Consider the following 22,751-nt stretch of genomic DNA (forward strand, 5'->3'; position numbering starts at 1 on the left):
GGTGCGATGCGCTGTGTCAATTCCTAGTGCTGGGTCCTGTTTCTCTCTCTTGGCAGCAGACAGCTATTCAGTGACCTCAAAGGCAGTGCTGGGAATGGTTACAGCCAGCCTGGGATCCCCGTCCCTCCGTGCTTGCCTAGCTATTCTGCTGGAACACAGAACCCTACAGAATATCCAGTTTAAAACCCTTGAACTACTCTTCTGCTTGACGGTTGTTTTTTTTTTTTTTTTTAAAAAAAAAAAAAAAAAAAAAAAAAAAAAAAGGTATTTTTTACATTTATTATTTATTTATTCCTTTTTTGTGTGTGTCTTAAAGGCAGCTCCCGGGAAATTCACTTTATCCTTCCTTTATTAAAAGAAAGATGCTGAATGGGACAGAGGCCACATATCTCAAACATCCTCTTCACATTTACTTTCGCATGTCAGAGGTGTCAAAACAGGGTTTATTTCTTTAAATGTGTAGGGGCTGAGGGGGGAAGTGAGAGGGGTTGGTGAAGATGAGGAGGGAATCTGAGGGGACTGAAAGAGGCGCCTTACTTCAGCCCCCCCTCACTGGTTGCCCGCAGTAACTGTCACAGGCTCTAAAAGGATCAGAAAGGGTCTCCAGGTGCCCCGTCCCCGTCCGCCGGGCGGGCACGGGAGGGGTCGGTCCTTAGCCCAAGCTGGTGATGTTGGCACGTCCGCCCGGCGGTGCCACGATGCGCTGAGTCGTGCGGCGTGGGATGTTGTCATCGATCTGTGCCCCTGCGGGAGAGAGAAGCAACGTCAGGTCCCCCCCGGGGCCAGCGAGGGTTTGAGATGAGCGAGGGGCAGGACAAGGGAGTCAGGAGGGCACCACTGCACCAAAACCCATCCAGGCTCCGACGGTGTGACCAAACTGCATCGGCTTTGAGGGAAAAGCACTCACCAGCCTCCAGTGCCTTCATTCTGCTGAAACCTGCTCTGCATTACTACCTCCACAGCCAACACCTGAGGCCCCCCAGCCCTGCACAGGTAAGAGCTGGCTAAGGGGTTTGCCCTTAGTGAGCCTTTTTTATCCTTTTTTACAGTTTTTTCTGATTGAACTGAACCAGCACGCTGAGAAACCAAACCTGCCACATCCCAGACCCACAGCTGGTCTCCGCTGGCAAAGCTCTGCTTGAAGTTGGTGCCATCTGCCCCCTCCAGACACCCAGCTGAGGTCTGAGCCTGGAACACGAGGGGGTGCTCAGCACTCACGCCACGGCACGAACGTCAGCAGGACTTTCCTCCTGCTTAAAGGGATAACCTCCAAGCTAAAAACACATCACAGTCTCTCTCACTGCCATCCAATTAATTCAGAGTACGGGAGTATAAACAAGCCGTGATTTCACAACAATTTAGCCCCATCAAAGTCCGTACCAGACAAGCTGAATCCAGACTGGTGCAGGTTCCTCACGGGTGGGGCCTGCTGTTTGGCAGGAGATGTCTTAGCTGAAGACGCCGGCGTGACGGTCTTCGGTGTCACTGACACTTCGCAGACGGGTCCGTCGTAGAGGCCTCGAGGCACGCCCCGCAGCTCAGCCAGCTGCAAAACACAGAAGCAGGCAGCCTTCAGGGCCAAAACAGCCTCCAAAACAGCACTAAACAGCTGGCCAGATGTTGCTAAACCAACAACACAGATTTCAAGATGGGTAAGAGGATCTGACAGCGTACATCATCTCCTCCGCGCTGATCCTCGCGTGGTGGCTGGTCTCCGAAGCAGCACGGATAAAATGACACGTGGTCCGGACTGCTGGGCTCTGTCTAGTTGCTAGCTGGTGTGAGCAGCCTACAGCAGACAGCCAGTCTGTCCCCTGCACCCCAAGTTCTGTCCTTTAATGAGCTCACCCTACCTGCTGTTGTATTAAGGGCTCCTGACGACTCTCAAATGAAACTTATTACTCATCCCTAAAAAGCAAAACACTGTTGAGACAGAGGCAGGTCTGCGTAAAGAGGAGCCAGGCTAGCTGCACATGGCCAGCTTGGGAGCTTTAGCTGGGGTTAAATGCAATTATTCCAGTTGAGATGCTGCCCAATTGGATTTATAGGTCAGAGACGTATTTCTGTGGGAGACCAGCACACAACAGAAACCACGGATCTGTTCTCTGCAGCGCTAAATTACTAAGGTTGTAATTTTGATAACTTGCAATTTCTTCCAAGAACAACTGAGGGAAGATCGCTTGCAGAATGTGAAGATTACCTACAGTCCGCAGAACTAATACAGCTCTGGTTTTGTCCAGGAGAGGGCGACACTTCAAACATCAAAACACTTCTCAGAAATCTGACTCCATCTAGAAATAAACTTCTTGAATTCTCAGCAACTAAGTTGCAGCTGAGTTCAGTGTCATCTTCTCCATCAGTTTTTACCAACTAATGGCATATCAAAAGGCAGTTTCTGTTTTGAATGGGTGTATTTTACAAACCATTTTCCCAACAATTTTAGCCTCTTAAAAATAGAAAACTCTCCCTTTTACACAGTCAGTAGGCTGTGCCGTGACTCACCAGTCATCAGACAAGAGCATCTGATCATATCTGACAGAAGGGAAAGCAGCCTAATGCATCTATAACAATAAATCAGAATTCCAAATTGTTGCTGAAAGGTTTGATATATAAATGCTATCCATAACTTCTCTTGGTTCTTCTGTGACAGGAGAAGCCTGCTGGGTTATGTGCAGATGGACTCCTCTCCAAACTGGACAGTTGCTGGACACCTGCTCTGTCTAGGTGTCCCAAGACAGAGAAGAATTAAAGAGCAGAAAAATAAAATTTGCAGCAAATCCAAGCTCAAGGCAAAGCATATTCCTGTAATGACTCAAGTGAATAGCAAAAATGAAAGAGGAATGAGATAAATATGGCTCCTATCCAGGGAACATTTTCTGTTGCAGAAGTGTGTGTCTGCGAGCCAGGGGACAGCATCTGTTTTCCACCCACTTTAACTCAGAAGTTTTCAGCGAGAGCACAAACGTGCATCCAACCAGCTACACTCACCCTGCTCCTTGCTTTGATGCGCTTGTAAACGAAGTCAGGGAACGGTTTCCTGGGGATATATCGTCCAGATCCCTCAGTGACATGGAGATTCCCATCCTCCAGCACGATCTTGCCCTGGCTGATAACCACCAGGGGAGACCCACGGCACTCCATGCCTTCGAAGATATTGTACTCCAGAGACTAGAACAAACAAAAAAAACAACATGAGGCAAACATATTCATCCCAGCAAAGCCTGCTGTGCTTTAATTAGCAATCACCAGTCATGCTACTTGCCAAAATTTTAAGGACAGATGGAAGCAAACTCAACAGCATTTACCTGCCTTGTATATGCCGTGGTTTAATAGAAAGGCTGGTTAGCAGTCTAAATTTATTAAGGATTTACTCATGCAAAATTTCCATTGCAACAAGAGTCATAAAGAGGAAATAACAGTTTCAAATGAGAAAGTCCACCTGTTTAAATGCATCTAGGTGCCTATCTCCGCTGAATCGTGGGGAATTTAGGAGGCAAATAAAGTTTTATCTGAGTTTCATACTAAAAATAGTGATCATTTTGAAAAGCTGCATTTCAAACCAGCATTTTGGTTGATAGATCAGGGGCCAGGACAATCTTGTTTTACTCTAATGGGATTGCTCATCCTCAATTAACAAGATTGGAAACATTACACCATGGAAAAAAAAAAACCAACCAAACAAGCTTTAAAGGAATCACTGGTAAACGTCCCACCCATGAAGCATCCTGGAATCAGATGCACAACGACCGTGTTATTTGGGGACTGTTACTCTAGTGACCATCTCTGAGACAAATCCAGGTCTTTTTTCCTGAGTTAATAATGGAGTTTGCTCTTCAAGTGTGTTATAAGTATGGGTAGGCTTGACTGCAGATTTACAATTAGCTAGAATGGCGGTTAAACCGACACTAAACCAGATCCAGCCTGAAAAAAAGTTGTGGTGGCAAAGGAGGCGGCTTGGTTAGAAGCTTATGAATTAGGCTGGTTCCAAGAAAAACACTATCTCCCCTCTCTAGCTCCTAATGTTTCCCTGCCAGACAGTGGCAAGAGCAGTGTGAATTCTTGGAAAATATCCGTATGTTGCTCTAGCATTTAAAAAAGCAGCAATCATCCGATGCCACATAATCACTGCATCTCCCCGTCTCACAGCAACCGCTCCGTCTGACTTTCAAAGGGGCTTTTGTTTTAGACTTGACTCTAAAGGCATCGCTTGTATCAGTTTCTCCTCTAACACCACGCACACGTGCAGTCGGACACAAACCAATCGCCCAGCAGGTGTAATGCCAGGTATAACACGCGACACAATGGCAGGGGAAGAGGTTAGAGCTGGACGTTGAAGGAAACAAGCTGTGATTTCTTAGCCAGCCCTTCGAGCTCTAAACAAACCACTCGAAAAGGAGAGCCCTTCATCCTCCATCGTCTTGGCACAACTTAAGAGGCAGCCTTTGGCAGTAGCTGATCACGGAGCGCTAAGGGCTCTTACACGGGGCAAGAGTTCCAGGGGGATCTGCGGTCCTTAGAGTGTAAAGAATTTCCGAACAGCTGCTCCACGGTGGATCTGGTTCTCCTTCAGCCTAGCCCAGATCTACCGCAAAATCATGGAGTCAATGCTGATTGTACCGGAGCATATCCACGAAAGATAAAAGACTCTGAGCTTTGTGTGTTCGGAAATTTAAAGAGTTCAATTCGTTTCCTAAAGACAACGGCCGTTAAGGGCTTTCAAACACTCCACCCAGCAAGCTACCTCCAGCTCCCTGAGCCATTCATAAGCACAAATCCAGGTTCAGACCATTAAAATTTGGCCCCTAACAGGGGTATGTCCCTGGGCTCCCTCCTCTAAGCCATCCCTCTCCAGACTGGAGGTGTGAAGAGTCCAGAAGCACCTCTGAGCTGACTGAAGCAGCCAGACTTCTGCGTCCAGATGCCTCTGTTAGAAGTCTAAGCAGAGGCAGGATGAATCCAGGCCATCTGTGACCAATTCTGACCCAGAGTTAAATCACAGGGAAGTGAACCAAACCTGTAAAAAATGTTCCTTTGTGAATGTGCCCAGGGATCCAAGTGTGGAAGAAAATTTTGCTCCTTCAGCTCCAGAGTGAATGAAAGCATTCACGGAAAAAAGAACAAGGAGTTGGTTTGGGGGTTTTTTTTTGTTTTTTTGTTTTTTTTTCCAGGGAAACATTCCATAGGTTCATCGCCAGCAGTGAAACAAGTTGTCAACAAATGCAAACAGTGGTTGCTTTCTCTGAGACAGCGCTCGAATGTCACAGGGAGACTCCAACCAGCCCTTTGCACTGGGACCATTCTGCAGTTTCCCACAGGGTGGGACAGCTTTTTCACTGGAGGAGCCAGGTGTAAGACACGGGCCACAGCTGTGGGCCACAGCGGTGCCTAAACAGTGCCACCACAAAGCCACAGAGAAACAAGGGGAAGGTCTGGTTAGTCTGGGTGCTGCCTTGTGCCTCCCTGTGCCACCTAACACTGGGATCATCACGGGTAAAATCATGTCTAGGTATGACCCCACACACACGTGCCAGAATAAATCCACTCAGACTCCTTGATCTGGATCAGCTCTCCAGCAAAGACGTCCACAAGCGGACAACCTTCACCGACCCCAGCTAGGAAAGGGGCAGCTCACATGCCCACTGCTAATGAGCCAGAAGGTCATAAGTGACACACTGTGGGAAGAGGCCTTTTGATATTTTAGGAGATTTAAAGAGCTTTCTGTGTGCTCAGATCCAAGCATCCAACACTCAGAAAGAGCAGACAATCTCTTTGCTCCGAGGGGAATCTCTGGGTAGTTCATGTGATTTCAGATTTGGACTCAGTCCTCTTCCCTTCTGCTCACACAGCTGAGCTGTACAGGGTGTAAGACCAGAGAGGGCTTGGGGCATGGAGAAAACAAAGCCCTGAGTTGTCATGAGCTCTAGTTCTTGGCAGCACAGTCTGGCACTGAAGGAAGAGAGGAGGAAATGAGCAGCAGAGCTCACATTGTAGAAAACATCCTTACTATGTTATGAGTTTTGGCGGAGATTGTCTTGACACTGTCAGGATCCCAGATAACCAGATCAGCATCCGAGCCCACTGCAATACGGCCCTTCCGCGGGTACAGGTTAAAGATTTTAGCCGCATTTGTGCTGGTCACAGCGACAAACTGGTTCTCATCCATCTTGCCAGTCACCTGGGGAAGAGACAAAAAGGAGTGACTGAGTGAGCCAGGTAGGGACCACTCCGAAAAGCAAATCACTGACAGCACAGCAGATTCCCAGTGATCTCTGCAGGGGCAAAAACCTCAAGTGGAAGGCTCAGAACAAGCGGCTGGGGGAGGTAACAACACCCTGCTGCAGCTCTTTCAGCTCTGAGAGTCTGGCTGCAGCCCGAGCCTATATGACGTACCACAGCCTTATCCCAGATGATGGACATCCTCTCCTCGGTCCCGTTGGTTCCCTCAGGGATCAGGGTGAAGTTGTCCTTCCCAACAGCCTTCTGGGCAGTGTTGAAGGTGCAGTGGGCACTGCCAGTAACTTGGAGGTCTCCACTGGAAAGGGCAATGAGAGGTATTTAAGATATTTTATTGTCACACACAGCCTCTTGCTTGCTGGCAACAACAGCTAACATTTTTATCAACCAACTGCCTCCTGATGAAGCATGTGTTGTCTGAACACCAAGAGCTCTACTCACCAGGACAGTAGCGAGTTGAGAAAATCAGGAGTGGTTGGGTCAGGACTCAGTGGTGGGGAAGTAACAAAAGCCGCCGCTTTAGCCCAATTCTTGCTCCAGTAATGAGATCCATCAGTACCCAAGCTGGCTGTGATGGGTTCTCCATACACCACAGTGCCTACAGGACAGGAATACAGACAAATCCACGGTGAGCACCGAGCAACATGCACCTCCAGCCTGGCTTCCAGGTGTAAAACATCCTTTTGAAAAAGGGCCAGTCCGGGAAGTCACACCAGCTCCACACACCGCAGGGTTTCTTGGTACTTCCTTGCGAGTATGTGATCACAGAGACACAACGTTGGACTGAATCCACTGGCCGGCACAACCAGATGATCAGACATCGTTGAACTCCTGACCTGATCAATGCTCCTCAAACTGTTTCACAAGCAAACTCTTAATCTGACATGTTTATCTCGAGATCTCTAAAGAAACACCCGAGTATTTTCCAAAAACAAGTCCCTCAGACTAAGTATCCTAACAACTAAATACCTGAGTTAATAACAAAGATATTGTTACTGATGAGAGCTTGGAGCAGCAAAACGGGCGTAATTGCTGAGGTTGGCACTGATTAATTGTGCTTGGGTTACTGTAGAGATTCACTGTGTTGTATCCCGGGCCAAGAACCTCATGAAAGAGGCCGAGGGGAGCTCTAAAGAGTGTGAGGAGATCCAGCCTGATCTAGAAGGGATGTGAAAGAAAAAGAATGATGAAAATAGCGCCTGCAGTATTTTTATAAATGGGTATGTATTCAAGATCTAACAAGGCTGGGTTTCTTGGAGCAGGCTCTATGCATAGATCTGGTAAGAGAAAACTCTCAGGGAAATTTCCTGCCTACAGAAAAATCCCCTCACAGAGGAAGTATCAGTGTTTCTGGTTCACAAATGCAGCTCAGGGAAAACTGAGCGATTCCCCCAAGGGTACAGGGAAAATCTGTGGCAGAACTAGGAAATGAAACTGGATCTTCTGACTCTCTGTCTAGTGCGCTAACCACCAGTGCATCCTTCCTCTTCATTAACATTTTTGGAACCACATGAAGGAACGGCGGATCCTTAAGGCCGCGATACTTTGCAAGCTGGAACGCACCAGCAACATCTGCACACCAAGCAGATGCAAGATGCTGCAACTTCAAAAGCTGGTAGCCCCACAGATCTGCTCACCAAATGCAACCTTCCCAAAATCTCCGCTAAGTGCCTAACCCTCTGCCTTCTGAGTCCAGACACTTCATGGCTTTGTATCTGCCTGCAAAAGACAAAATACTAACCCTAAATACTTCAAACAGACTGGCAAAGGCAACCCCAGAATTGGTCAGCAGGGTCTTATACACCTCGTCATGCAGAGTAAAAATAAAATATCTTGCTTTCACTGTGTTCTCTTGAGCTACTGTGATGTCCACAGGCTCGAGCTAGGTGGGAGAGCGCATCAGCTGGGGCAGAAGGATGCATTAAGTGGTTTCACGCTGCTTCCAGGACCACACTGAGACAGGAGGTGTAGGAACAGCCTTTGTCAGAGGGGATCCACCAGCGGAGGAAGAGGCCGTCTGACATCACTTGCCACAAATAGGGTTACGAAATCAGAACAAGGCAAAACACACGCTGGCTATTAATGGGAGGCCTGTTGTGGGCCAAAACATTGGGAGGATTGTTCTGCGGGGAGCGATGTTTTGAGCTCCCAGATCTGCCAACGACAAGAGTCTGCAGGGAATCTCCTCCGTAACAAATGCCACTGGGAACATCTGGCTTTAAATAACATTCGTGCTTTTTCATTTAGCAGATCAATTCTGTTTTGTTTTTCGCCTTGGATAGTCTTCAGTTATGTTTCCTCTGTTGCTTGGGAGGGCAAGACTAGTGTGTGTGGCCCTCCTGGGCTACCCAGTTGGGTGACTGCACAGCATTTATATTGAACTATTTAAATAAAGGAACAGAGAATGGCATGTCATTTATACCCCAAATTCTCCTTATAAGGAGAAAAACACAATCTGAATGAAAACTGCGTATGCCAGTTCACTCAGGCTAAGCAAAGTGAGTTCTGTGGATCATTCACCTGGGACAAGCCCAGCACCTTTCCCAGGCAGGGTAACACCTGCCCAAGTCAGGCTGTGTTTTATGACTTCTGTGATGTGAGTGCATGGTCCCTCACCCCAGCGTCCCTCTCTGCTTGCCAGCGAGTGGTCTCAGGAGATAGCGAGAAGGTATTTTAATCGATGCATCATCTCTGTGGTGCACGCCTCCAGTACTTTACCTAGAAAGAGGAAGGGATGTTTCCCCGGACTTAGAGGATTGAGTTGCACAGTGACATCAAGTTGTTTTCTGGGGTAATGCAACACGCAGCTGCTTTGCCGTGTCAACACATCTTCTCATTTCAGCATGATCTCTGCTAATGGAGCTAGGAGAGGAAGGTTTATCCCAAGCAGCTTGAGCTGCTTCCACGCCACGAACAGAAAGAGATGCCTTGGAAATTAGTCTTCCTCACCAACTCAGAACTCATTTAACAGGAATCATGGGACCAAAATACTTCTGAGCCCATACACAAACACAAATCTGTTTGCTGCGGTAGGAAATTAGCCCTTCTCACACCAAACACCCAGATGGAAAGTGATGTCATTTGTATATCCATTCAGGCTTGTTCAGACTGCATAAAAGTAAATCCAACCCTTCTGAGGAAAGAAGGGGGAAAATCATCCCTCCTGCTTACTCACCCACCCAGAGCTGCTCTAAATAGAAACGAAGGGTTTAGTCACAGAATAAAGCAGGGAGACAGGCACTCACTGTGCTTTGTAACCCATGCTTCCTGGGGCCAAAGCAGCTGGATCAGGACTGGGGAGAAGCTACTGCATCACTGAGAGCAGCACAGCTCCCCCACAGACCTCAGCTAGAGAGAAGAGACCCAAGGCAGAAGCATCCCCGGCAGGTCTGAGTCTTGCTTCTTGCAGCATCCTCAGGCAGAGTTATCACAGGCAATTGCAACTCCCAGCCTAACCCAGACTACCGATCCCAATTCCTGTTCGGATGCCAGGCTGTGAGTTACAGCACATGAGGAGTATCTATTCCACAAGCAAGGAGCACTGTGGATAGCCGGAATCAGTAACCTCTTTGGCTATTCCAACTACAGCCAGTAGGGCTTGTGAGTCAAGACCTCCGTCAGGACTCGGAATCACTTCTGAGCCCAGGGAGCAGCTCAGCAGAGAGCACCACGGAAAGACCACAGCAGCTGGAAGGAGGACACAGCTTGCAATCTCCAGGGAGATTCCTTAAGGAGGCAGCATGGAATTACTCTGCAATAACACGAACACATGGCTCGATGTGGCAGGGTGAGCATGAAGAGGCTTTAGGCTGAAAGAAAAACAGGTCCTGGCACTGGTAGAACATTGAATACTTGTCTGTGGCAGATGAGACAGAGGCAGTTGCTTGGGACCTTTTAAAAAAGAGCCTGGACAATAACACTGGAAAAAGAAACCTTTCCTGTAGGGATGAAACTTATGTTGGCAAGCAGCTGAACTGCATGAGCTAATAGGGTGCTTCCATCCAAGGGAAATAACTTACCCTTTTTCCTGGCTTGAGCAATGACATCAGCGGCACTTTTGCTCATCACCTTGGTGATATAAAGGGGGCAGTTGGTTTGGTTGGCGATGGTTATTGCCCGGTTCACAGCCTCTGCCTCCACCTGAGAAACAAAGTCAGGAGCAAGTTAGTAACATCCCATGTGTGAGCAGATCCCATTCCCCTTCAGAGCGTCACAGCCTCTGCTTTCACGGGAAAACAGGGTGTGCAGGGCCAACACGAGACTTTCCACCTCTCCGGTTCTGAGCCAGTGTAATCATGATAATTAAAGTGCCATCAAGCTGTAGTCCCTTCTCATTACTATCTTTTCTTCCAGGCTGCTTCAAAGTTTCTCTGCAAGCAGACTAAATCCTAAAATAACACTCCAGGTGCTCAAGGTCAGAATGATTAAGTCCCTTCTTTAACCTAGACCAAAAAAAAAGCAACTAAATGTTGACTCAACAAAACTATTCATGCTCCAGCCCACGCGGAAGAGATGCCGTAGCCACACACTCTGGTAAGCCACGTTTGCAAACAAGCCTCCTAAATTGTACCCTCCACTACAATATCTGGCTTGGGATCTGACAGAGCGTGAACCACCCCATAAATCAACTATTTTTTCTTGCGTGTGTAGAGAGATAACCTCAGCAAGACTGAGGGTCACTTTATAACTACAGCCTCCGCATGAACGTCATCGCTCTGCAGACTTTTAGGGATCGCACATCCTAATGAAAGCAGTCCAGATGGCAGATTTAACAGCAGGGTCATGCTCACGGTGCCTAGTGCCACGGAGAACCCCGCCTGCAATACCACAGCCACTTTCCAAGCGAACAACAGAGGACACCAACATGCAGAGCAATCAGCCACCCGATTCCCAAATGCAAGAGGCTACCAGCACCTCCCGGGGGCTCCCAGTGAGACTGGCACACGCTCAGCGCTTTTGAAAAATCTGCTCTGTGGTGATTTATCACAGGCCAAGAGCCAAAACTCATCATCAGTCGCAGAATCAGAACGCACTGACTTGCTGGTCCCTAGCACTGTGCCTGGTCCACCAAGAGAAGTACCTGAGATTAGGGACCCATCAGCTTGGGGAACTGTGTATTCACCAGAGGGATGATGTCCAGGTGCTCAGAACAGCTCTGCTCACTGACAAAGCCACCACTTGTAACGCCGCTCCGTCTGCAGCTGGGCTGCTTCAGAAAAACAACTCAACAGCTGGGAGATTTTTGAGAAGAAAAGCAGCCCCCAGACCCAGCCGGCTGGTCTCTAGTGCCAAAAGGGTTAAAGCCCTAGCCCGTCACCCCTCCGGGGCTTGTGACAAACCCTCCCAGGAGGGGTGGTGTACAGAAGGGGACATCTTCTGGCCCAGCTGCCCCATGCAAACGGAAAAGGCTGCAAGGAAGGGTGTTCATTCCAGGACCGAGCGTGCCACAGCCAGCAGCCCAGCAGGGAAGACAGAGGCTGAAGGGAAGGGCCAAGAAAATCATTCTTCTCCCTCCTGAGAGACAAGGAGAGAGAACTCAGGTGGGCCAACGCTTCCAGGCAATGGCATCAGTTTGCAAACTGCCCATTTCAAGCAGGCCTGCACACAGCTCTGCCACTGCAGCTGCTGGAAATTCACGTTCCCACCCTGTGCCTTAATTTCCCCACTTGCAAAGCGGGGCTAAACCAACAGGCACCTCCAGACTTTTGACCAAAAGGCATCTGAGCAACAGCTAAGCAGGAGGAGAGTATTTTCTACCCAGAACAAAGCTGCTGAATTCATGCCTCGTGCCCAGATGCTCTGGTGATAGGCACATAACAATAACCCAAGGACTAGTCCAAAGGGGAATGTTTGCAATTACCAGTATGCACTAGAAGCCCTAGCACAGCAGTTCTCTTGGAAAAAAAGACATGACATTTCCTGGAGCACTTGGACCGCTTGTGCTTTCAGCGTTTTTGTGGCTAAAATAAAAACAAAACAAACAAAAAAAAGATGGATTGCTCTCAAAAGTCATCATGGAATGAGCTGAGCTATGAGGGGGAAGAGTTTTCCAGAATGTGATGGGTGATGCTGACCTGGGACGGTGGTGGGTCCATTAAGGCTCCCTTTGCTGGCTGGAGCAACGTGCTGGATACCATCCCCTTGGCTCAACCCAGGTTACTGAGGTGAGAAAACTAAACCCGTGAGTCAGCAGTGAAACTTAAGCCTTAATTCATGCCTTCTGCTCAACCTGGGAATTCGGAAGATGTGTACACTCCAAGGAAAATGCAAACGCACACGGCCAGACCCTGAATGCTTCGCTCTGACGTAAGTCTCGCTGACTTCAGTGGGAGTTTTGATTTAATAAATATTGTAGACTTGTTCAACCTGCTAGTTTGCTGTAGATAGAGGTCTGAATTAAGCATCTCTGCAGTAAGATGACAACCACCATAAAGTCCTTAGGACAGGCTTTACACTCCGTTAAGGGACAGCATGAGAAGCCAATTCGAGTGTTTACCCCAGAGGGATACCAAGAAACATCCGCTCCTACTGAAGTCACCGGGAATCATGGATCTGCTGCCACCCTCAGAATCTGGCCTTCAGCATCAGCCAGCTTAAAGGGAGTTGTATGTTTTTAAAAACACAACGTTACTCCTGCGCCGGAGAAAATGAGGGGAGGGAAGCAGATGACATCGTTTCCTGCTCTGTTTCCTATGACTTTCAAGGAGGAGAATTTTGGCCCAAATGCTTCCACTCTGGGCAGACAGCACAGCTGAGCTCAGCTGCACAGAGGCTGCCCAGTGACACTGGGAACAGGCTTTACTGATCCTCAGTTTGAGGCAGCCACGTGTCCTCAGGCAGCCTCCCCTGCTACGCTGAGGAAGAACACATGTCTGCACAGATGTAACAACCCAACCACGGCAAGGAACCACACAGCTCACACTTTAAAGCTCCTGCTCCACTCAGGATGAGCTTTGAAGTAGCCAGACAAGACTTGGCTAGTTTGATGGCTAGATCCTTTAAGGTAAGGAAGAGCTTTTCTTTGAAGTCAACAAAAGTTTAGGGGTGCTCTACAGATGAGCCCCGAGTGTCATGTCAGCATCTGTTCCCACTCTCCTGATGCAAGCCAAAAAATATGTTTAAAAAAAAAATTGCAGGGGTGGGTGGGTGGAAAGCTCAGTGCAAGTGTTTGCTCACAACTTTCAGGAAGCAAAAAAATTCCAGCTCCCAGGGCCAAACACAAATTCTGTGAAGATTCACATACTGCCCAAGTTGAGCAATTTTTTTCCCCTTCTGCATGAAGCAACCGAATGATTTATATTCCTGCTGAAATGTCTCTGGATGCTGCTTGTCTGAACCAAGGGGAGGAAATAGAGAGGGAGCATGAGGGGCACGTGTGGATGATCTCACACACCCAGCTTCCAGCTCCCATATCTGGCAGTCAGCAAAGCCCCAAGATCTTGGAGGAACAAAAAGAACTGCTTGTACATAAAGGATAAGTCTTCACAAACCCAGAATGCCACGGCGAGATGTCTACCTTAGAGGTACTGAAAGACTGGAAATGAAGAATGCAATGGGAACCAGCCTGAAAAGCAAAGTTTTAAGGTTCTTTCTTGCTCTTGAGATTTATTTTAAAGACTTAAGAGAGAGTGAGAGGGATTGGGGTGCTTGACTAGAGAAATCAATGGAGAAGTATGGGCGTTAGCTATATTAACATGCTGGGCTAAGATCTGAGAATTAACTCCCCTCTCTGGCACATACCTTCTGTGCCTTTAGCAAACCACTTAGTGCCTTGGTGTAAAAAATCCACTTGTAAAAATGTCCATCAAATATCATGGTAATGGATGCTATGCAAGTGCCTGAGAGACAATGTCAGGATTTGGGCATGTATTAAAAATTTCTGTTGCTTCAGAGGAAGTCTTGACAAAATAAGGACCAAGAGAGAAGCCTAAGAGATGGGATTTAGAAAAGCCAGTGGCAGAATCCTGCCTACATAAACCCGAAGTCTTTACTCATATAAAACTCAACTGAAAGCAGTGAGAAACTACAAGAACTTCAGGGTCTAGCTCCATGAAGACCAACACCATCAATCAGAGCATGTAATCCTTCGGGGACTCCACCTTAAAGTCTTCATGTGCAGCACCCGAATCAAGGAATTGGTGATTTGGGTAGATCATGCTCTACCTGGTCAATGTTTTCCACATCTCCCGGTGTAGGATTCCAGTCTGGGCTATCAAAGGCATGAACTGAAGATAGGCTAAGTACCAACAGCTCGCTCTGTCTCCAGGGCTTATCGTGAGCTCTGCAGTTCAAACACGTCTCACCTCACTTTAGATAACTGATGCGTGAGCAGAGTCTTTATAAACCATCTCCAATAATTAACAGAAAGAGATGAGCTTTTCCAGAGGGTGAATCAAATCTTAGGCTGGATGAATTATTATTCCCTGGAGTGTCCCCTTCTCCAGTACAGAAGCTGAGGGGGCTCCTCAATTCCTTATAAGTACCCATAGCAGTCAGTCTCTAGAAGAGACTAGTTACTAGTTAGTCCCTCGAAGTGCCTTATCCTCTTCTCTTACCCCACGCAGCATATTTTTACAGCCAGGATGAAATCATGTTTCTGGCCACATTCATCCCAATATGAAGTACTTGATGGCAAAGCAGAAATGTTACAAATTGGGGGAGTAAATGCAAAGGCAGTAAAGTCCTCACCTCTTCAGGTCTGCTCAACACATGCCCTTCAGGACCTGTGATTCCCAGTTCCAGGATCCTTTGCTGCTCCTAAGGCAAAGAGAAAAAAAGCAGGAAAAAGATGTAAAGCAAGACACACTTCTTCTGGCAAGCACAGCTGTTTGACGGAGGTACAAGTAAGATCCTAGGCATCTCTGCTAGCTAATAATCACATGGGGCTTTACATCAGGGCCTTACAACCAGAGTTCTCTCCAACTTCCCTTGTTGAGAATAACCAGAGCTCACAAAACCCTTGCTGATTTGTTCACAGGAGGTCAGGGAAACCTTTTATTTTGATTTGTTTCACACTGAGTTCACAGCCCCTCGACTTTCACTCCTCATTTGTGCCCATAAAATAATCTCTAAGATGCGGCAAAACAGTATCTCATGAAAAAATCATCTGGCAGCTGGGCTCAAAGGTGCAGGTGGGCTCTTCCCCAGTCAGACAACGCAGAAATCCTCTGCAACACCACGTTTTGCATGCTTGAGGTGTAATGTATAAAATGAGCTGGAGAGCAGATTAAATCCAAATATGTTATTAACATTTCTTCTTCGTTGCTGTTTAAAGGACGAACAGATCCCGAACATCAGCACCCCAAGCACAGTATGAAACTATTACCCTTCCCACTCCTCCTGATCTGCGTTACCACAGAATATTTTATTGTACGCTGAGCTGGTCACACCCAGACAGTCTTTCACTTCGGAAGATAAAGGCAGAGATGGCCGATATTCATCACCAACTGAAAGCTGCCACCCAAACCTGCTTTATCAGTGGCAATGAAGGGGATTAAAATCCGATGCACAGCTCTGCTTGCGTCCTTGATACAGCTATGTCAGGCTTTTAAAAGTCCGGGTGATTTTGTTTGCAAAGAAGGAGTTAGAGTTTCAATCCCTCCCAGCGTTTTGAAGTTAATAACCCACAGAATAAACATGACATACCTCAGCAATGATGTCACCATTCTCAGCATGCACTTGAGCTGTCGCGCCAATATCCCGGATGACACTCAGGACCTCGTATATCTGGAAGACAGAAAACACAGATTACAACATACCCTGAGCGCACGCTCAGGTACACACCTGTTACAAAGGATACACTCCAGACTCCTTCAGCGTACAGAATTTTGCAGAAGGAGAAGCATTAAGAAATACGAGATGTGGGTTGCTGGATAGATGTGATCTGTTTTCCTGCCTGTAACTGAATTTCCCAACCTGTACAGCTGGATGCTGCTGAGAGGGCACAGCAGCACTATTCAATAGCCAGGCTGCGTATATTTACCACACTGGAGGAAGAAACAGCAACTGCACAGCCCTACATCTGGAGTGATTTTATGGATTGATTATTTTTATTTAATGAGCTCACAGAGTTGTACCTGTTTCGTGCCTTTATCTACTGGTGCCTGGCATTAAAAAAACCCATTTTATTTTCACAGAGAACCCATCCCCATCCCTCTCACTGCCTGGGACAGGAGCAGTGTGATTTCCCCACCTCCAGCAACCACTCCGAGAGGGCTCAGGTTGAGTTAACCCACAGCTGACACTGGCTCCATCAATGGTCACTCATTAAAATGCTTACCAGAGTCATTAGAGAGAACTGTCATACACCACTGCCTCCCACACTGTTCCAAATGACTCCCAGGCATTCCTCTCCTCCCACCACGTTTAGAAATATAAACTGCCCATCTCAACAATTAAATGTACCCAAACGTATCCACCAGAATAGCAAACAGGATTTTTAAGGTCCCAGCAATTCGAACACTGAAGCCAGAAAGCCACTTCTGAGCCAGGATCAGTTTCAGCTTCTAAACACACGGCGCAGTTACGCCAGAGCTCGCGCTGTCCTGCCCCACGCCTGGGCATGAAGCAGCAATTTATAAAATTGCCCCTGCTTCCACACCAAAGGAGCTGGAATAAAACCTTAGATCTCTCAAAATGAGGGTTTTGCCATTGCTTTGCCCAGCCAAGCCTTTCAGGGTTTGTTGTTGGTTGGGTGGTTTTGGTTTTTGTTTTTTTTTTAATTAAAAAAATAATCTTCAAACCAGAGCTCTGGGTACTGTTGCAGTTCTTAGGTACTGTTACTCATAGAGAGATCGAAACCAGAAGAGAATGTCAGATCCCAGTGCACTGAATTGAAATCCTTCTATGTGACTAATGCACAGCTTGCAGCGACAGAAGCACGTGAACATTAAGCCTTCCTACCTGAGAATCAGTTAGCTGAAAGCGATCTTTGAAAGCCATGTAAACCAAGAAGGAGTTCACACCTGGTAGAAAGAGAGCAAAGAAATTACATCTGACATACAAATTGCAGGCACAAAGCCACGAAACACATCGTTTGTCATAGAGAGGAGACGTCCCACTCAATGAGCCCCCCCCCAGCCAGCGGTGGCGATGGGCAGACATATAAATGACTGGAATCTACTGTGAGATGTGTGCACACAGACACACGCACTCTCAGCAGATCACAGTACAACCAAGATCCGCCAAGTTAAAAAAATAGAAGCAAAATGCATCCCAGACAAAAGCAGAGACTGGGCCTGGCTGCCTGATCCCCCACTCCCGGGGAAATCTGTCTGTCAGCGCGTCCTCCTGCACTGTGGTCGTACTGACCAGGGCACAGGGAGTGCTCCGAAGTCAGATTTACCTCTCTCACCTTCTGAGCCAGCAAAAGTGTGGGAAAGCACTCATTAGGATGTAAGAGGCTGGGGTTTTTTTAAACTACAAACAGGATGGAAAATTACTCTAGCCCAAGGCTGAAATGTCAAGGAAATTAAAGAGGGGAAAAACCTATGAGGTCATTTTATTCGGCTCTTCTCCACTTTTAGCAAAGTGCTGGATTGTTCCTTCTGGGCCTAATTCTTGCCTTGTTTACAACAGTTTAAGGGCTGAAGCTGTCACCTACTGCACTAATGAAAACCAAAGGTGCTCCTCTCCATGGCGGCAGGAAGAGATCCACCTCTGCAAAGTCACTGCTCAGCCACCTAACGCTGCAGCGACACCAGCGTGAACCATGTCCCGGAGCCCTCTACAACAGCGACACCCCAAACCTTCACAAGAAGCCAGAACGGGCCAAGGTGATGTCAGGGCCCAGAACAGCTTTACTGGGATACAAGAGTCAAATAGTTCGCAAGGGCCAGTCCTAAAAAATAAGGGAACCGGTCCTGAAAAATAAGAAGGGGAAAGGCTTCCCTGAACTTTTAAGAACTGCACTTACCATGATCTTTAACCAGAGCTTCCATCTCCTCCTGAACACCTTTATGCCACTCGGTGATATCCACATGCAGAGAGTAGTCACAGCAGGATTTGCTGTCTGCCCATTCTCGCCACTGGTCGAACGCAGTCAGCAAACTGGTCCCTGGCTCAGGAACCACATGATCAACTGGGAAAGACAACCAAAGCACTGGTAAATGGCTGGTACAATAACCTCCCTGGATGCCCAAGACATAAAACATGCCTTGCAGATGCTGCCGCAAAACCAAGACAGCCCCTTCCCCTTAAAATATGAAGAACCTGGTTTCTAAACCCCTACATCTGAGAATGCTGCCAGGAAGCTGATTATGGAGCAGAAGCTGAAGGAAATAGTTTAAATACTACAGCCCGTTTACTCCAATTGTTTGTGAATAGAGTAAATGGAACTCCCAGGGCAGCAAACACAAACCACCGCGGAGAGCTCTATAAATACTGCTCCCCTCTTTGGTGACAAACAAACAATGACATGGGCAACATCCCCTGAGAGCATCAGTCAGCAGCTTGCAGTACTCAGCACCTCAGGTTCAAGCAGTGTCTCCGTCTGTGCCTCTGCACATGCTAGAAAAGGTGTCCAGAGAGCAGAAAGATGGATTACTGCTACGCAGCGACAACCAAGGACTCCCCACACGGATCCGAGCTGCTTTGGGCGCCTCATCCCAACCGGGAGCACCTTCCAGAGACAGCATACAAGGGAGGACTGGAAGAAGCAGGACCAACAGTCTGGAGAGACACCCCCTGAGGACAAGACAGTGCTGCTTGCCTCTGGCATTGCTCGGGCTGATCCTCGTTCCAGCCTAACACATTAGGTCCAGCAGCAACTGGGTTCAGCAGTAGCTACAGAATACTCCACCAGTGCTACAGATGCGCAACAGCCTCAAAGGGTAACAAAAGAGATTTGGATCTGAAGGTTTAGTGTTCCTCACAGTAATCTGAATAGCATTCAAACTTTTATTTGGGTGCACGGGATCTCTAAGATCTTCACTAGATGCAGTGAAATAAAAGAAGCAAGCCAGCATCTCAGAAACTGAACTGCTGCTGAGAGTAGGAAAAGCCTGCGGGACTTCAGGGGTCACAAACTGGTCAGGCACTGTTGGGGAGGAGGAGAGAGCCCTGGCTTGATTTTACATCAAATCAAACAAAAAAATAAAAAGTTGCTTCAATTATCAGCAGAGAAAATCAAGCAGTTTTATTTTTAGCTTTACTGTGAATATCTGGGCTGCCATCAGCTCAGCAGTTAGCTCTAAATCACATCTGGGATAAGAGACAAAGTCCTTGGGCCCTACTCACTCTCAGTGAAGTACTAAGCTTTGCTTCGCCCCCACACAGACACATCAGCCTAGATTTACTGGTCTTGCACCGCCTTAAGAACTGGATTTACCCCGGGAGCTCTCAACGCCCTGTAAAAACACTAGAGCTCTCCTGAACGACCCACACGCCTCAGCCACCCAAGTCGGGAACGACGTCTCCAACGTTTGAGATGCGCAAACACTGCAGAAAGTCAAGATCACCCAAAACAACCATCCTTCCCGCCAAGCTCTGCCCAAGGTGACTGCATGAGAGCGAGCAAAACGGCGGTTAAAATATTTGTGCTTCTCCAAAAGGCTTGTGTTTGCCCCTCCAAGTATCACGCTAGCCTGCAAAGGGAAGGGTGTGATGTGCAGGTCTTTGCTGATGCACGGGCAAAACAGCTTTGATCTGCAGTGGTTTCAGGGTTCAGGAGTGGCTGGTGGCCTTCCTCTGCCTCAGACAGCAGTGTCCTGCCCAGCAGAGAAATCCATGCTCTGAGCAAAAGCTCTGAAATTTGCCAGGCGACTGGCATCAGATCAAGGATGTGCTTTTCACCACCCTGGGGAAAAGCAACCCAAATTTAACCAGACAATAAACTGTCTTTTTTTTTTAAAAAAAAAAAAAAAAATCATCCCATTTCTACGCCATGATCTCCTCCTCCCCAGTGGTCTGAAACCTTCCAGACTGAATTGTTTCTTGGCCAGTATGTAGCCCCTTGTCACTCTGCCAAAGTTAATCTTTAGCTTAAGTAGTATGAACAACAAGGGGAAAAGTAACAGTCTCTCTGCGTTACCAGTGGGATACAGGGAAAACCCAGGTTTTCACAAATGGCAACTGCCTTAACACAAGAGCTGTCCTCTTCAGCCCGCTAATTAAAAAGCCCATTTAATCTCTAACACCTCACAGTCATAAGTCCATCTCTACTTAAGATGAAAGGTGCTCTAAGAGCTCTATCAGCCCCAAGAAGATACATGGCTTATGGACATTAAGAAATTCTGCCTGGAGGCACCAAGGGGTTAACACAGTGGAGTCTTCACAGCCCAGCACGGAGCCCCTAGGAATGACTCTGGTGTCTAGGATCAGAGCTTTATCACCATCTTATTTCATGCGCTGCCCAAGTATGACTAATGGGAGTTTGGGGAGGGAGTGGGAGAAGGGCTAAGGGAGCTCCATCAGATCTTTGACAAAGTCAAACCACAGCTGGTTACAATAAGGATAAGGGATGGAGGTAGTGGTGCATATGTGCATGAAAGTCAGCTCTGGGGATTAGGAATATCTTATATGGAAGCTGCACTGCCGACACATCTCATAGCAGCTCCCTGGAGCTCACCGATAGCCAAATCACCCATCATCCCCATCAAAACAGAGCACAGTTTGTTTCCATAGCAGCTTTCTGCCAGGCAGATATTACTGACCAACCATTGCGTTATATTCCCACGGAAGAAGTCAGCGAGGAGGCCTGAATGTGCAAGGTAAGCCAACAGCCTTCAGAAGCCTGCGGTTTAACTAGTCCAAAGAGCCTCGGGGGGAAGGAGCAATGTGACAGAGCACAGCGTGGGACAGTCACGGGGACAGGGACATCCCCGGACAGGGGTCCGAGTGCTGGAGGGCAGCTGGAGCTGCTCAGTGGCTGCGCCTGGCACAGGGCACCCTGGAGCAGGAGGGAGCTGTGCTGCCGCAAGTGAGGCAGCAGAAGTGGTAGGTGCTGCACGTAAGCCATGAGGAAGGTGGATGTAACCCGATGTGCTAATCCAGAGGTAATTCAGACACGAATGCAAATGCCTCTGCCATTCCATCATCCCTTGATGCAATGGAAGGGGCCAACTATATTGCAGACTCATGGTCTACATCCCTCCTACATCCCTGCATGCTAGGGTCGGGGTTTTGGGGAGCCCAAGTAAGAATGAGCCTAGATCCTTTAAAGGAGAAGAGTTAAGATTGATTCTCTGACTGCTGTTAAAAGAACTGAGCGTTGCAACTACTTCTGCCTGTTGGTATGAACAGGAATCACCCACATGCAGCTCAGAGGAAGTTCTCCTTCTCGCCCTCAGGCACAGCTCAAGAGTAATAAACAAAAAGCTTTTTCTGTAAGGTTCCTGTGCTTCAGAGCAGTACAAAGCCGCTGATGAAAGCTCCATCCGCCGCATTCCCACAGCCCCAGGATCCCAAGCTGACCCCTGGGTACGATCCACCACAGGACCATGGACACAAGGTCTTCTGACCCACCGGAGCAGGCAGCAAACCCAGCCGCGGAGATCACCCCGGAGGTTTCCCATGTGAAAAGCAGCGTGCTGTCCTGACCTCACTGAACCACTTCTCTCTAGGGAACCCAACAGCTTACTGCCTCATCTTTTGTTTCTTCATCTCAGAAACCAGGAATGTTCAATTCCTGCGGCCGCCGGAGCGGCCTCACGTCTGCAGGATGCACTCAAGGCAAACTGTTGCAACGCGGACTGTTGTCACCCCTTTATTCTCTAGACCACTACAGCCTTGATCTCTTCGTGCTTCCAAGCCCAGATGTTTTCTTCCTGTTGCTGATTATTGCTGTGCAAATGATGTCAGCTGCTGAGGCCTGAAAAGGAAGCTGCCAGCTCAATTTAAGCTCAAAGCTTGCTCCAAAAGCAGAAAACACAATGAAGTAAAAAAAGAGAAAAGGAAAAGATCAAGTAAGTATCACTTCATCAGTACTAAAACCTTCAAAGGAGGAGTGAAATAGCTTGCGGTCCTTGTAGTGGCTCCCTGAATCAGAGTGAATTTCGGGCCTAATCTAAATGTTTCTCTTTACGTAACATACACTCTCAGCAAGTTACATGGCAAAGCCAAGGTTAGGATTACAGTGGTTTCTCAGCTATGAATAGAAAACATTCCATAGATTTATCTTTTAACCTTCTGAAATGCAGAATCCAAAACGCAACAGACTGCGGCTTCAAAGCAAGCAAGCCTGTTTACATCAGCAAGGGATCTGCTTTGGAAGAAAAAAAAAAAAAAAGAAAAAAGGATTTTGTGTTTTACAAATCATCTCATTTTTCCCTGGCTAAAATATGGAGGAGATTCCAAAATTACTGGATAGTCTGTTTCCTGATAGGGCGTTCACCCCCCTTTGGAAGGCAGTGGGACCTGAGGACCTGCGTACCCAGTGTGCCGTGATTGCTCCAGCCACAATCACTAAGACTTTTAATTACCTCTCTGATGGGCCTGGCTTTGCTCTCCCATCATTACACAGGGTTTCACTTTGTGCACAAAGGTGCATCTGCTCTTCCTTCCAAGTACGTCAGCTCCCA

General features: G+C 47.7%; 1 protein-coding gene across 1 annotated transcript in view; it reads right to left on the reverse strand.

The window, feature by feature from the left end:
• Nucleotides 1-267: 267 nt before the first annotated feature.
• Nucleotides 268-22,751, reverse strand: part of DPYSL2 (dihydropyrimidinase like 2) — a 51,469-nt gene continuing 28,985 nt past the window's right edge. Inside the window, exons 4-14 of the mRNA XM_026862974.1 lie at nucleotides 18,149-18,313; nucleotides 17,137-17,198; nucleotides 15,880-15,960; nucleotides 14,923-14,991; nucleotides 10,254-10,374; nucleotides 6,676-6,832; nucleotides 6,391-6,532; nucleotides 6,005-6,175; nucleotides 2,989-3,168; nucleotides 1,381-1,546; nucleotides 268-744 (exon numbers count right to left, since the gene is read on the reverse strand). Coding sequence (XP_026718775.1) covers nucleotides 653-744; nucleotides 1,381-1,546; nucleotides 2,989-3,168; nucleotides 6,005-6,175; nucleotides 6,391-6,532; nucleotides 6,676-6,832; nucleotides 10,254-10,374; nucleotides 14,923-14,991; nucleotides 15,880-15,960; nucleotides 17,137-17,198; nucleotides 18,149-18,313 — 1,406 coding nt within the window. The 3' untranslated portion in view covers nucleotides 268-652. The remainder of the gene's footprint in view (nucleotides 745-1,380; nucleotides 1,547-2,988; nucleotides 3,169-6,004; nucleotides 6,176-6,390; nucleotides 6,533-6,675; nucleotides 6,833-10,253; nucleotides 10,375-14,922; nucleotides 14,992-15,879; nucleotides 15,961-17,136; nucleotides 17,199-18,148; nucleotides 18,314-22,751) is intronic.

The sequence above is a fragment of the Athene cunicularia genome, assembly GCF_003259725.1.
Source record: "Athene cunicularia isolate RWA chromosome 22 unlocalized genomic scaffold, athCun1 chr22_part1, whole genome shotgun sequence".
NCBI classification, from domain to species: Eukaryota; Metazoa; Chordata; class Aves; order Strigiformes; family Strigidae; genus Athene; species Athene cunicularia.